The following is a 16,230-nucleotide window of genomic DNA, read 5'->3' on the forward strand; positions in this document are numbered from 1 at the left end:
AATGAGTCATCGTTTTACCAGAAAAAAAAAAAATTATTACTGAGTTCCTGTTCTCTCTTCAGTATACTGTAGTCTAGCTCCCATGAAGTAGAGTAAGATGAGCTATTCTTTATCATACAGGCAAATGACTTGGTTGTCCTCTTTTAAGGATTTTTGTCTTCAGAATGTCTTCAGAATAAATACTATGACATCCTCAGTTCAAGAAAACCTCACAGTTCTTGTCCCTGTGAATATCATAGGGTGTGATATTCCGAGTACCTACGCTTGGTGTAACTCTTCTCTTGAGGTGATAGAGTCAGTGAGCTTAAAGGTCCTGTTGAGCCCTGCTGAAAAAATGTTTACTTAAAACGTGGTGGAAAGTATCTTGCCTTTCTAGCACAGGAGCACAGCTTCCAAAGCCTGTTATTTTGGCTCTGAAAGCTTGAAAAGAGTTAGTCATCAGACTTCAAAAAACTTTGTCTTGCTTAGTGCACCATGTGCAGAGATATTAAATGATCCAATTTTGGCAGTGGGCTCGGATATCTTAATCATTAGGCCAGTGGTATCTGTTTACTGTTTAATCCTGAACTTAGACAGTTCTTACTGTAACTTGTTATCCAATTTCACATCCTCCCGATAAGATAAAAGCTGACTAGGAAGGGGGCATAAACAATATTATGCTTTTCCTGACAATCCCTTGAAAAGGGAGCATGGTCTGCACTCTGGTCAGTTGGCTCCACACACAGAAGGTTAAAAGAGCAGCTACACTGTCAGGAGCCAAAAGACACAAGGAAGTTTTTGTGGTTGACACTCAAGTTCAAAGTAAACCTTTCCAGATTCTCTCCAAGTTAAACAAAATCCAGGGAAGAGTTCATGATTCTGTTTTTTTTACTCTGCACTGACCAGTAGAGCAGATCACAGCCTGCAGCTTCTTGTGGCAGAAGACAAAACCAAAAGTTTGAAAAGTATCTCTCTCTGGTAGTTGTATTTTCTCTGAGACCTCATTTAACATTCTTCTTCAGTGTATATCAAGCAGACTTTGAAATAGACAAATTCTTGGCAAAGTCTTATTTTAGAGATTTTAATTATAGGTTAGATTAAGTGACTGACTGTAGATCCCACACATGAACTTTCTACCTGGGTCTTCAGTTCGCTTTATCATTAAATACTTATTTTTGTATGCAAAATGTGAAATACAACTACTCTTACATGTTTGTCCAAATCAGTTTCAGTAATAAAGTTAAAATGTGCAAGAACTGTTTCCCTCATTTCATTCTTAATTCTTCCCTCTTAAGCAAGTTAGCAGTGGTGGCTTTGCAAACTGCTCCATACCAATGATCCTTGAGTTGAGCAGTTTGTAGATTTGCTGTCCCCTGCTACTTGTGCTTGGAACCTGTTTTCTTACAAGTTTATTCCTCTTAATCAATGCTTCCTCCTGACTCCTTGCTGACATGCTACTCTGTCCCTGAAGAGCGACTCTCTACATGTGTGTGGTACCAGCACCTTGGCATCCCTGCTCAATGATTAAGTGATTATTCATGCAGATCATATATACGTATATTGTATATATTCATAACATAATTAATGTGCAATTCTGTGTTAATTAGGAATTAATACACTGTGAAAATCACTTGAAAACTTTCCTTTTTAAATTAAAAAATTCCAATAGTAGCATCACATTTGAGTGAATGAACAGGGTTTTTTAGGGTTTTTTGGAGTTGTAAGGGACCTTACTTAAATGTGTCGACCACTGCTCTTTGTGTTCTCACTGGGAGTGACACTGAGGCTTCTTCCATTTAGTAGGGATGGCCGAGCATCTGGGCAGCAAGCAGCAAAGAAAGAGGGAATTAATAAATGTGCAGTTAAAACCTGTCTCCACTTCTTTGCTTCCAAGAGTGAAGTGGAAATCAAGATGCTGAATAACCGTCTGGTTCTTTGTCTGAGGACAAGCTGACTGCAAGCTGGTGGTGATACACCAGATTTTTAGTAATTCCATAATTCTTCCCCTATCTTTTGGAAGGACCGTGGGCTATCAGCACATGCAGTTGTGATTTCAATTTCTCAGTGCTCTGAGTGAGAAAACACTGGTATTGAGTACACAGTGGTGACAGATGAATGCTTTTTGAGTTTTAATTCTTTGCCAACTGTGAAAATAATGGACACAAAATTTAGAATGGATTAGTTAGTGTATGATGACAAAAAACAGAGCGTGCTCTTCGGACCTCATCTGGACTGTTTCTGCTCCCACTAAAGTCAGTGGCACTGCCTGGTTGACGTCAGTGGTGCATGTCGTGGCTGGCTTTGGTGACAGACCAGTGACCATGCATCCACTGCTTGTCAACAGAGGCAGAGACCACCTCCATGGGACTGGCCTACACAGTTATGGTAATCCAGTATTTTTATGTTTATAAAACTCCCTCTCCCTGAAGGCAGAACTCAATTACAGATCTAGTGCTCTGAGCTGCTGCACTTTCTTTACCCCAAAAAAACTTGCTATAATTTCATCATTACTTGCCATTAAATTTGTGCTTCACCCACACTAAAACAGTAACAGCAAATTAACAACCATTTTATGTTAGAATAAATGTCATGTTTGGCTTCCAGTTGCTTAACAGTGCTGTAAATTAATAGGATTTTACAAGTCCCAAAAAAGTAGAGCTTTACTTTTTTGTTTGCCTAGCAGCACTATAATGCCATAGACCATGCTTTGGGGAAATAAGTGGGGAGGAAAGGAATGGCACCTAATGAGCATTTGGAAAAATGAAAAATGAATATGGAGCAATCCTTGTATATCTTGAAATTTGGTGAAGTGACTATGGCATTATAGATCCATGACTTGATAATCCAACCTTGTTTGCATAAATAAGAAATGCTGTGGCCTGTTACCTGTGGGAAAAGTTTGCAATTAAGAACAAAATTCAACATCTCTTTTTGTCACTGATGTATGCAGGAATGTGTGACTTAACTGTAACTGTAACTGTTTTTTTGGTCTAGTCCTGCTTTGAGACAATTTCAACACTACTGAATTATTTCTTTCCTGGTTTCAGGGGCAAGCCATGAGCAATAGCATTAAACTTTTTTAAAACTTTATTAATAGATAATTCAGTTAAGGCTATGCAAGACATGTTACCGAGATTGTGGATATTTATAGCCTTTTATTTTCTTCATTAAAGTGTTGTTAAAAGAGAAGCTTTAGTTTCAAAGTGGGGCAGTTTAATCTGGTATTATCTGTCAGATATTCATGAGTGATGAGATGTTTGGAGACTGAGCCAATACGCTGTGCTGAAAAATAATGGGGTTTACAAAAAAACATAAGTTTAAAACTGTTGGATTAACAAGTCATTCTGAACAAGCTTTTATGCTTGAAATACTCTACTTTGCTTTCCATTTTTTTCTTTTATCTGCTTTCTTTGCTCTTCCCCTTGGAGGCAGTGAAAGTGGTCGGAGCACTCCAAGCTTATCCATGTACTCAGACAGCAAATCTTCACCTTCTGTCTATCAGCAGGCTCCTAGGCATTTCCATATTCCAGGTAGGCATTCACTGCTTAGCTTTTGATCTTGAATTGCTGGCACCTGTTTATTCTCTTCTGAATGTGGTTTTTTTCTTTGCGTTGATTTGTGAATTTCGAACTACAAGAGGAGAAAATATCTGAGAAGTGAAGATCTGTTACCTGTTAAACTTTGTCTCAGAAATAAAGGAGTTAGAGAGCTGTGTGCTTAGGTAGATACAAAGAAAAATGAATTAGAGGAGGCACACAGTGACAAATGTTATTAAGCCTATAAAGATAAAATTATTTATAGTGCCGTGGCTACATAGGTCTGTTGAATTTGTGTACAGGAGGGAAGGCTGAAGGGGGTTTGGGGGTTTGTTTTTTTTCTTTATCCATGTACTCTCTGAATTAGAGAGTCATATTAACATAGACTTTATAAATAGCTGGGACACATTAGAACTCCAGGAAGCTCACTGTGGCTGTATCGTTGCATATGTATTATAACTATACTGTTTTAAAGTTCACATTCAGTCAACAAGCACTTTAATTTTATGTCCATACTGTTTAGCTTTTGACTGCTGAGTCCATCTACCTGCTCACTGAAATACTTGATTTATGTTTAGCTTCTGGGGTTGATCTTTCAGTAAACACAATGTAATTAGGAATTGTCTGCTCAGGTCTGTAGTACTAAGTAAATCTGATGTCTGTACAACATGACATGGGAACCCTGGACTGTGCTTCTGGGGGCTTTCAAAAAATTCCTGGAAGGCCAAGTTAGCTATACAATTCAAAATACAGACAAACTATAGGATTTCAATTAAGAATATTGGGCATTTCCACTATAAACATCTATACTTGAACACATACACTTTCTTCATAAATTAATGGAGAAAGTTCCTTTTCAAGTGTGACTATTATAGTGGTCTGTTGTTCCTGTATATGTTTCAAGTAGTGACAAGTATAGCCAGCTTCTCTTTGCTTTGTGAAGTGTTTGCATTTTTGGTGTTGTTGAGAGGAGATAAGAGCAGCATGGTCTGAACTGCTTGCTTACTCTTTTATTCTTTCTGTTTCCTCTTCCTCAGACACTGGTGTAAAAGATAACATCTATAGGAAACCTCCTATCTACAAACAGCATGGTACAGTCTGCCTTTCTCTGTTGCACTTTTCTCTACATGCCTTTGTAAAGAAATGTATATTGACTTCCAGAGTAGTTTGCTGTAGTCTTTGCATTTCATTATGTCCCTTTAATATCAGATAGAAAAGGAAAAAAAGTAACATGAAAATTAAATAGCTTTTTGCATAACATGCTGTCCAAGGATCTAGTAAGTTCATTAAAACTGGGATAATGATATTTTAATTTGTCATAATTTAGAGCTGATACTAGATTCAAAGCAGTTTTCTTATGTATGGAATTATAAAATATGTAAGTGTTGAAGGCTGCTCTCCTGCTTTCAGACTTGGGATATCTTGTTTTTGTAAATAGTTATGACTTCTATATTGCTGGGGAAAAAAAAAGTTCTCTGATAAGTGGTGTCTATGAAATACCTACTTTTCATTTGAGAGTTTTTCAAGCTGTAAAATATCAAGAACAAATGTCACACCATGGCAGTTAGGAACAAATTCAATGGCTGACAACACTGGCAAGGTATGATTGGAAAACCTGTGGTAGACCCCAGAAAAGATTATTGTTTGAGTTTCTAAACAACAGGAAAAAAAAAAAAAAAACAGATGGTTTATGCCACTGAAAATCTGACTTAAGACCCAAGCAAATACCAGAAATAGAAATATAAAGTCTGCATTCTTCTTTTATTATTTTTGGTGTATATTTCACTAATTAATATCAGTGCAATTTCCATTTTGGTGTCAGTGCCTACTGTGTTCTCAGTGAATGATCTTAGTTCTTGGTAGAGGATTAGTAATAGGGAATTCATTTTTCAAAACTGAATTCCACTATTAATCTTTGGAAAGAAATATGTGGGCCTTTGGGTGCAGTAAGGGTGCCTGAAAAGTGCAGAAGTACATTTCTGATTAAAAGAGTCATGACTTGGGGTACTCCTGTACTCAGAACCAAAAAAATTATTTTTGTTGTGGTTGGAATTATGCCACTCTTCATGGCAAGGGAAGGTCCGTTCTGTGCCTGTGAGCAGTGACACTGTTGGAGCAAATCCTCCCACCCTATTGCCTTCTGCAGCACTGTCCACACAGAGGTGGCTTCCCAGGCTGTAAGGGAGAGTGAGAAACCTCCGTGTGTCTGTTCTTCCATACTTTGGCTTTAGCTGATAACTTTCCCAGAGGGAAAGGTCAGGGAACTGGCGGTGCATCACTGCCTTCGTGGTCAGAACAGGAAAATACATTTTAGGTATTTTTAACAGGGGGCTTTAACTGATTTTAAAATACCCAGTTAACCTAGTTTTAAAAATTATGCTTTTATGTAGTTATCATTTTTATACTATCTTTCATGGAAAACAACAGTTATTTCTGGTTTGGGTGGAGTTTTAGTTTGGATCTGATACAGTAATAGGAGAAAGCAGATTGTCAACTGATGTCTCCCAGCTGAGTCAGCCTGTGCACCTTCACTGTAACTAGTGCTTCATGTAACTAGTGACTACACATTCAGATCATCCAGATTTAGGTAACCTCCGTGGTTTTTCTGGATGTGGTTCTGAGCAAAGTCAGACTTGCTGACATTTCAGTGCACTTCAGCTGTTGGTCTTTGATAGACATTTTCTGTTCACAATATCCTGACCTTGGAAAAGCTAATGTTGCCTCTCAGGCAAAAAGATAGTATCTGTTTGGTTCAGTGCTCGGTTTAATGTAATCTGCCAGTCTTAGAGTCTGTCCAAGCTCTCTAATTCCTTCTTGTCTTTAGATATACAAACCATTTGAGGCAACTACTCAAGCTGAGCTAATAAAGCTACTGACAAAGGAAAATGTTGAATATTGTAGTGATGTGTGGAAAGATCATGAACAAATGCAAAGTTACAATTACCTGGTGTAAGTCAGAATAATGCCACTGATTTACCCCAGCTGATGATATGGTTCTGATGTCCTATATCCTGGCTGTGTCATTTAAGTTTATAGATATTTTTGGTTTGCAAACAGGATTTGTTGCAGCGCGCCTCCTGGAGACAGAGGTTTCTGTTGCCTCTTTGTCCCCAGACAGGGGCACACATCCAGAATTTTCCATCTTTCCCAGGTTGTGGTTGGCTTAGCCACCACAAGACCAATCCCCTAACACCCACTGGACCCCTGACCTGTAGGTAACCCATCCGTGTATCCTTACAGGACAATGCCTTTGTAAACCCACCTACCAACCTGTTAAAAACGCCTGGCCCCAAGGCCACATGCTCTTTCGCTTCTCCCCTGGGGTGGGTGCTGTTTCAGTGCCTGCCTCAGGTGTTTTTGTTTGTTATTTTCATGTTATTAAAACCTTTTATTTTGGAAGAAAGCGATCGTTGCCCATCCCTCCTTTACTCGCCACTGCCCTCCTCTTCGCTGACGACCACCCTGGAGGTAATACGGGGGTCCCACTGGGGGTGTTTTCTTGCCGGGCAAAACCAGCGGGTTTAAAACCCCCAGCAAAATATATTTTTGCAAAGTTATAAGGATTCTAAGCAGCAGCATTTTTTCTTTCAGGCCAGGCATTTTTATATCAGTTTTCCATCCATCAGAATATGCAGCTGAAGTCTGGAGTATGTCAGTTTTGCACTGCTGTAGGGAGTTGTTCCTTGTAATCACTGGAGTGAGCAGAGAATTAAATTACCGAGTCAGCAATCTGTACAGGTTAACAAGGATATATGTTTTCAACTTTCTTTTGTAGATTATAGATGTTCTGAAAGGTTGTTGAAAACATATGTTCATTGTTTTTCTACTGAAGAGCAAAATATAATTTACTCTAACTGAAAAAAAAAAAATCAATGAACTTCCTTTACAATACAGAAAAAATACAATAAATAAATAAAATTTACCTTTTGTTCTGAAAGAACTCCCAGCTAAAGCATGAACACGTAAAGAGCTGATGGTGATTCAGTTCCTTAAGCTAACAGGACACTGAACTAATACATGCTGAAAAGGAGCCAGAGAACATTCCTTCATTGAAGAGACCAAGTTTGAACAAACAAGCACAAAAATGTTCTTTAAAACAAAAAGTGCAAGAAGCTCTTCCAAAACATTTGGCTTTAAAAGGTTTCAGTTACAGCAGTGCCCAACAGATCTGCTGTAGCTACAGCTTCTGTGTTTCTTTTATAAACACTCAACTTCAGAATGAAAAAAGGTGGTAGGGAAATGGGACACACAAGAGATCAGGCTGAGAGCTGGTGTAGGAGAATGAAGAGTGCAGGGAGCCTGCCTGGTTGTTGTTCTCTGTGTGTTCGTGTTTCAGAAATATTTGAAAATCATTCAAAAGAGGTTTGGTTTTTGGCAGTATTAGCACTGATCCATGTGAAACATGCAGTTCTCACTGAGGTTCCCAGCAGAACCAAGTATCCCTTGTAGTGTTGAAGCTAATGCACATTGAACTGATGAAATTCAGGCCGCTTGAATTATCTGCCAACGATGTGTTGTATAAAGCCCTCTCAGGAACTTGAGAGGAGTGGGCCTTCATGGCCCCTGTTGATTTTGCTTGCACTCCCTTACATCTCTTTGAAGTCAGATGCTCTCTAGATCCCATGGAACATTTGAAGTCTCTGAATAATGGTTTAGATGAAACTGTTTTTTCCTTTGAAAACATCAACATCTTCAAACAAAAGTGATTTCCAAAAATGCATCAGATTCTCTAGATGGATTTCTGATTTAGTGAGAGCAAGGTCAATTCATATAATCTGGAATAACTTGCTGACTGGTGATTTAAGGTATGCTTCCAAAATATCAGTGAACCAGGTTTAAGGCCTTGCAGTGTAGGAACTCTATTCTTCATCTATCATGTATGGATGTTTCTTTCTATTTATTTCTCAGAGAAGCAGCTTCCCATCTCAGGAAAATTCCCCATCAGGATGTCATTAGCTAACTGTGAAAACTTTGAGTATTTTCATAATGCTGTTTTTTATTTTATGACCTAGCTTTCTTTTGCTACATTGAGAAAAAAAAAACCTCTACAGTTACAGATGTTCAGCTCTAACCTATAGATTTTTTCCTTAATGCAATTTGTCATTTTTTAAGTATCACATCCCCAACAAAACCTGTTAAAATCTGGTTGTGAGCTGTGTGATGGCACCAGAAGATGAAACAGAATAGCACTGATATGCTAATGGTGGTGGCCTTTTGTCCATGTTGTTCAAGTGCAACACAGATCCCCTGTAAACGTGCTGGGTGGGGAAATGGAGAGGGCAGAGTTGTTCCCAGCTTGCTGGCAATGTGGCAGCACTTGTAATGGTGCAACTTAATCTCCTCCCCATCTTTGTCTCTGAAAGTTTAATCTGAGCCTTAGCCTTTGTATTGTCTCACTATTTTGACTATTAATATGTTTTCTGGCTACATTGCACTGCATGGAGCTCCTGTGTTGCCCTTCTACTCGGGCATTGCGGACAGCCCCCTCGTTGTGATGACTTCTCATGGGATTAAAATTATGCTAGATCATTGCATTACTCCAGTTTTGTACCATTAAAACTCTCCCCACAACAACATAGATTGATACAAAGACAAGCAGGAGTCAAATTATGGGAATTTGTCTGGAATGGTATGAAATTTCACATTAAATCTTTCTGTAAGGTTCTGAGGTGTAACTCGGTGTCTGGAACAATACTGTGGGATATAAAAATAAAATCACATTGGGTGGTTGGCAGCTATCTACTGAATAGCTTTCAGGTTTTTGATTTCAGGTTTTCTTCTCAGAAAGTTGGAAGGTTACAAGAAAATAAGCGAACATAAAATATCAGCAATATTTTTTGGTTAAAAGGTTCTTTAAGAGGGCAGTATAGTCAGAAAAGCAGTTGGTCAAAGAATTGTGAATTTTAGAGTCTGACAGGCTCTCATGCAGATGTCTTGAAGAGGTAATACCAAGTATATTCCTCTCTTCTTTTTATCATTGCCTATGCTTTTGGGGAATGTAGGAGGCCCAGGTGTGCAGACTACAAAATATCTGTGTAACCATATGTACCTTCATGGTCATGGTAGCACAGAAGAACAGGGAGATGACTGCACTTTGTACAGTGACTATATAAACCTGTACCTTAGTTATGATATAGGTTATTTCCTACTAATTGCTTCCCAAAAGTAGTTTCTTCCTAAAAAGATAGGTTCAAAATCCATCAGGAATAGGTTGTCTAAATTCACTGTATACCTGAAGGATGATTCAAAATAATTTAAAGTAGTTCTAGAAAACCTTAGCTTTACACATAAATTTCCTGTCCAGTTCTGGTGTTTTGTTTTTTTTTTTATTTTCCACCCCCTCCTCCCCCCCAAAATATGTTTAGAACATACAGAACACAAAATATATTTTCTGTTCTAATGCTTGAAATTAACTTAATCTTCCAGCAGCAAGAAGATCAGAAGGGGAGGATGGAAGCTTGGATCAGGACAGTAAAAAGGTAATGATCGGAAAGAACAAAAGGGAGTAGTTTATTGATCTTTCTTGAAGCAACTGATTTTTAAAACATGTTCATATGTAAAGGTATTAATTCATATAGCTGAAAAAATCATTACTCCTTTAGGTCTTCCCAAGAAGATGAGAAAAGCTTAGTATCTCACCCAGAGAGTTTAGAAGCTACATTCTGCAGTAAAGAAAGGCGTAGGGATTTTGATATTAAGAGAAATAAACTGATGGATTTTCACTTAGTGTCACTATATACATAGTTGATTCAGATAAGCCTGTGGACTTTATTTAGGGTTTATATTAATAGACAACAAAAATCTTAACAGCAGATTAATTACAAGATGATATAGTGCATCTTGTAAAGTGGGGCACGGTGGGCAGCTTAATTAACAAAGAAACTATCCTTGGCCCAGCTGAAAGTTAAAAGTTTTTAGTAGCTGTGATGCCCAAGTCGTGATATCGTTAACTTTTATAATTTGATAAAGGATGGTAGAAGTTGCAATTAGCATAAACATACAACCAATTCACAAGACTTCCTGGACAGGTGAAGCAGGACTGCATGCAGATGATAAATCCTAAATCTTGTAATAGGCTTTTACTCTCTCCAGCTAAAGACCAGTTGGCTTATTCTGAAAGGGGATATGGACACCAGAACTAACTCCCCAGATCTGGACACACGATCCCTGTCTCTTGCTGCCGGAACTGACAGAGAAAACTTCCCAAGGGCGCAGGAAGGCACGACTGCTGGATACTCCCGTGAGTCCTGCGCCCCCCGGCCCACCGGTCCTGCCGAGTGGGAATGTGCCAAAGGAAGGTGGCCCTGCTGTAGCCTCACCCACATAGCTATCTAGTCTGCTTTACGCTTCATTTCAGTTTGATTTGCTATGGCTTGTAAGCATCCAGCACCTTCAGACTTCAGTAGTGAAACTATTTATAGTGAAAGATAGTTCATTGCTTGCATAAAGAAACTGTCTTGCCTCTTTGGAGAGCAGAGGCTCCTTACCACAAAACCCGTCCCCCATTGTGACATACAAGTGCCTATTTATTTTATGTTATCTACTTTCAAAAGGTGGGATGATAGTATCAGGCAGATTGTTGACTTGTTATTCCTTGATACAAACTGTATTTTGAATATGTGTAGAGGCATTTCTTCTGTATCGTTGATAAGCATAAAAAACACTTTGCTCAAAGATTAATTTAGAACACACATTTTTTGTTATAGGATCATAGGTTGAAAATGACATTTAAGATCATTGTGTCCAACCATTAATCTAACACTGCCAAGCCCAACATTAAGCCATGTCCCTAAGCACCTATTCTACACATTTATTTAAATACCTCCAAGGATGGTGACTCCACCACCTCCCTGAGCAGCCTGTTCCACTGCTTAATAACCCTTTCAGTGAGGAAGTTTTTCTAATACCTAACCTAAAGCTTCCAGCTTGAGGCCATTTCCTCTTGTCCTGTCAGTTGTTACCAGGAAGAAGAGACCAACACCCACCTCACTACAACCTCCTTTCAGGTAGTTGTAGAGGATGATAACATTTCCCCTGAGCTTCTTTTTCTCCTGCCTAAACAACTCCAGTTCTCTCACCTGCTCCTCCTCAGACTTGTTCTGTAGACCCTTCACCAGCTTCATTGTCCTTCTTTGGATATGCTCCAGCACCTCAATGTTTTTCTTGTAGTGAAGTAGTCAAAACTGAACACAGTATTCAAGGTGCAGCCTCACCAGTGCCGAGTACAGGGTCGTGATCACTGCCCTAGTCCTGCTGGCCACACCATTTCTGATAAAATCCCAGAGTTATGCCTATAACTTCACAGAAACCTTCCAGGTGGAATAATGGGGTAATTTTGGAACGAAATACTGATCTGAAGACCATATGCCCATGCTAGCTGTCAGTACCAAAAGTGTGTCCTACACATCTCTTACTCTGCATTTCAGCAAGTCAGGAGGTGAAGGAAATGGTCACTAGAATCAAGTCTGAATTGTACTTTTAGATTATATAAATGACAAAAATAGGTTAAATTTTAACAACTAACTGGGCCATTCCTCTCCCTGCCTTCTCCACTTTGCACCATACAGCAGCAGCAGGTCATCTCGGGTAAACAAGTTGGGGAAGCAGTTTTCCAAAAGAATGCACCCAATGCGAGGCATGCCTGGCAGCAGGGCTAGGATGTCAGTCTTGTGGGCATTTTGGTAATGGGATAGCTGGCTCCATCAACTTATATTAAGGAAATTATGGCTTAGCTATGCAAGGAAGAGGAAAAACAGATGCTACAAAGTCTGTCACAAGGCTGTAACAAGATAAAAGTTATTTTGGATCATCAGTCTCACTGATCTAACTTGAAAGGATTTGATTCCTTAATCCTCACCAGCCATTGCATACGTGTGTGCAAGGTCTATGGTAGGATTCTGTCTCGGTGTGTAACAAGGGAGGTGAATTTTTGTAATCCCCAAAAAATGGGCTATCCCTGCACGGCGGAGCCACAGAGGTGACAGAGCCACAGTAATGACTCAGAAAACAATGCAAAACTATTTATTGGCTTTTCTTAATGACAGTCAGTAGTGTTGTGGATAAAGGCATGTGGTCTAACACCCATTTCCCTTCTTGCAATCTAAGGCTAAAAATGTGGCACTACCTAATCTTAATAATCTTAATAAAAAATAAGTAGAAGAGAGTTAGAATGTAAGACAGGAGAGAAAAGAAATACAGGAGAAAGTTAGGAAAAAAGAAGAGGTGTCACTGCCCATGGATCCAGTGACATTGTCTTGAGTCAAGGTCCTGGTCTGAAAGTAGTGGATCAACCACAATTCCTTTGTGTCTCAAGCCTTTATAGAGATTTGTCCTCTGGGGGAGTGTATAAGTTGCTGGCTGGTCTCGAAGTTGCACATGCATGTTGTAGGCTTAAGAATCCTCTCAAAATGAGGCAGGGGGCATTTCATGGGGTCTTGGATGGTTGTTTTGATCAGGTACCCCCATAAAGTGTCTGACCAATATTTGATGCCATCCGTACGCATGCTCTGGTGGAGTCAGGGAAGCAGAGCTGGTCGGCCCTGCCTCCAACTCCTCCTGTACCTCCACTGCAGAGCCAGCACCTGTGCAAGAGTGCCCACTCCTCCCATATCTTCACTGTAGAGCCCATACGTGTGTAGTAGTTTCGAGGCACATTTGCCTTATTGTCCTTGACAGATCCCCTGTGCAGGAGAAACCAAGTCTGACCACCTCATCCACGTAATTTCTCTAAGTCATTGCCCAGACACGAACACCTAAACCTCTCATTGTGTTGCACATGTTGGCTATGTTTTGAAGCTTTCTGGAGTCAATATGATGCTTTTTTACACATATATTTTGAAAATAGTCCTTGAGTGCAAATTTTAAGTAGAGAGAAGTATGTAGGACACCAAATACTGTTTTATATAGGAACAACCTATGGTGTCAATTTTTTTCATGAGAATATTGCTAAATGTCACTCCTCCATACCAGCATTTCTTTTATTTGTTTTATTATCTTAGCAATGTGGAGATATTAAAACTAGAAATGCAAAAGATGGTTCACACCTCTGTCAGGGTCAATATCACCTCGCTGCCAAAGCGAGACAGAGATTGCGTAGTTTGTGTTCCGTTGCGTTTTTGCCAGCATTTCAGTGTCCTTCATGGAAGTTGGCCCTGTTACCCAATCAGCAGCTACACAGAAATGACATTGAGGAAGTTTGCTTCTCCTGACATTTAATCTTTTATTTTTTGAACTTTCTTCATGGTTTTATTTTGCCGCCTGGCCGTTTTAATACTCATAGACATCCTTGGACATGGAATTCCTTCTCTACTTAGTGCTGCCATATTTGGTTCTGAATATTTGTAGTCACATGCCCCGTTGGCCATAGAAGAGTAGCTTCTCTGACTCTTGCACTTACAGTTGAGAACTCTAACATTTGGCCCCATCTTTGTGGGCTGCGTCAGGATGACTACCAGAGAAAATAAACTTTGGGTATAGGTTTGGTGCCAAGTGGTCACATGCGGAGTGGAAGGGGTTAGGAGGCATCAGACAGTGAATCTTTGGTGACGTGTCCAAACACTGTGCAAGCAGCCCTGCATTCAGCTGTGCAGCCACTGAGCAAACCAGAGAAGGCTCATTCTGCTCTAGAAGATACTTAGCCACATTACATTGTATGTAGAGGGGAGCTGGCATCTCCTTACACCCACCTGTGTAAATGTGTCTTGGTTTTTTTGTATGTAGGTGTTTCATGGTTAATAATTTACCGTAATTTATGATTTTAAATGTCACATATTTGGGAAGGCAGACGTCTAGGGAGCTGTGTAACCCTTGCTGTTCCTGCGTGCCTGAGGTGCTGAGAGACAGCCTCGGAACACCCAGGCTGGAGTGAGTGTCGTAGTGAAAAAGCAGGAGCGGTATCCGTGCAGAGAGCAGCTGGATCTGGGGTGGAGAGAAGCATCCCATGGATGCAGTTCAGACAGCGCCTGCTTAGAGAGAAAGATTGCTCTAGCCTGGGCAGCTCCTCCGGAGGATCGCTGTCACAGTGCCACTGGAGCTGGGTGTGAGCAAGAGCAGTGCGTGGCTCTCGGCTTTTACTCTTAGCCTTTTCCTTTCTCTTTTTCAGAAAAGGAAGCAAAGCAAACCGCGTTTAACCCTGTGCTGAGTCGGCGGGAAGCCGGAGCCGAGTGCAGCACGGTTCCCGCCGGAGCCGGCGGCTCTCGTTGCCCCTTGGCGCTGTCTCGGCCTCATTGGCCTCCTGGCTGCTTTCCAGCCGGCCACACGATGTCGCCCGTGCCCGCGGCTGCGGCTCAGTCCGGGCGGCCTGCGCGGCTCCTCTTTACCTTAGCGCGCTTTTCCTGGGGAGCCGAGGAGTATTTGGCCATGGGGGAAAAAAAAAATGTTTCACCCATCTTCTCTGTAGCCAAGACATTGAATTCTGCACTGATGTTCAACACCAGCATCTTCTGCCAGGCAGGAGCAGAGATGATACTTTTATTGCAGATGCACTCATTCTGTCTCACAGTTATTGTACTCTTTGCCCTTGGTGTCACCACTATCCAGATAACAGGCGATGAGGAGTTTCTAGTTTCCAAACTGGAATAGTGTAAGCGATCCATCCAGTATTCATCACTATGACCCCTTCTGTCAGCTGTGGACACCCCCTGTGGGGCTGAAACCAAAAATTCTGCTCATAGTTTATACCACTCCTCCAATGATGGTTGATTATGTTTCTAAAAGATCTCTTGCTCTTACAGGTGATCTTCATTTTACTAGCTTACATAAGTCAAGTTTATCAAACCTTCTTTCCAGCTTTCACCACCCCAGTTATCCTGTAGGCTTCTGGTCTGGTGTAGTTAATAACCCAGTTGAGCTCTGATGAACAAGAATAGCGCAAGGGATTCCTCCAGGATCTCCTCTCACTGCCTGAAAATACTATTATTTCTGTATCTTACTTGTGTCAGGACAGACATTTCCAACTTTTGCTTTTTTTGCACTTATATTAGCAACTCAAGGTCATCTTGTGAGTGAGCTGTGTATCTAAGCATGTCTCCCTTCCCATCATTTCCAAATTATGAGCTCTCAGCTTAAATAGCAGAAGTTTGGGATGTTCATTATTCCCCAAGTGCATGACTTGCCCCATGAATTATTAACTTTTTTTTACCTATTTCTATTACCCCAGTATTCAAGGATATCCCAATTCTTTATGATATCCCAGACTTCCTCTATATTGTCAGTATTGTATAACTTTGTGTAGACAGGAAAGTTTATTAGCTGTTTTGGGTGTCCAGATTATTAGTGAAATCATGAGGCAATTTCAACTCAACACCAGTCCATGCTGACTCTTCTGTCAGCTCTCCTCAGTTCTCATCCATTCCTTACATTTTGTTATTTCCTTACTGATTTCCTCTGATAAACCCCAATTTCTCCAGATTTTCATTTAATTCCATGTGAGGCCAAATAACAAACACTGTAATAATACAGCATTAGATGACATCCACTAAAATTTGTGTTGTGCAGAAGTGATTTCTCTTAATAAAGAAAATTACCAAGCAAGTCTGGCACTATGTCTTTAACTTATGTCAAACCAATTAAAAATTTACATGAGTATAATTGATTTTGTTTATTTGGATGGATTGTTGAGTCTCTTCTTCAGTTTTCTGTTGGAAGCAAACTGATAGCTCCTCTTTATCTTTTTCCCTTCTAAAATATAAAAACTATAGTTTTTGTTCTCCAATGG

At 40.1% G+C, this 16,230-nt stretch overlaps 1 protein-coding gene across 1 annotated transcript in view; it reads left to right on the forward strand.

Annotated features, from left to right (window-relative positions):
• Positions 1-16,230, forward strand: part of ABLIM2 (actin binding LIM protein family, member 2) — a 56,452-nt gene that overhangs the window by 20,251 nt on the left and 19,971 nt on the right. The window contains exons 7-9 of the mRNA XM_008940909.1: positions 4,553-4,606; positions 9,942-9,994; positions 10,608-10,755. Of these exons, the coding sequence (XP_008939157.1) occupies positions 4,553-4,606; positions 9,942-9,994; positions 10,608-10,755 (255 nt within the window). The remainder of the gene's footprint in view (positions 1-4,552; positions 4,607-9,941; positions 9,995-10,607; positions 10,756-16,230) is intronic.

The sequence above is a fragment of the Merops nubicus genome, unplaced genomic scaffold, assembly GCF_000691845.1.
Source record: "Merops nubicus isolate BGI_N331 unplaced genomic scaffold, ASM69184v1 scaffold15445, whole genome shotgun sequence".
In the NCBI taxonomy this organism is placed as follows: Eukaryota; Metazoa; Chordata; class Aves; order Coraciiformes; family Meropidae; genus Merops; species Merops nubicus.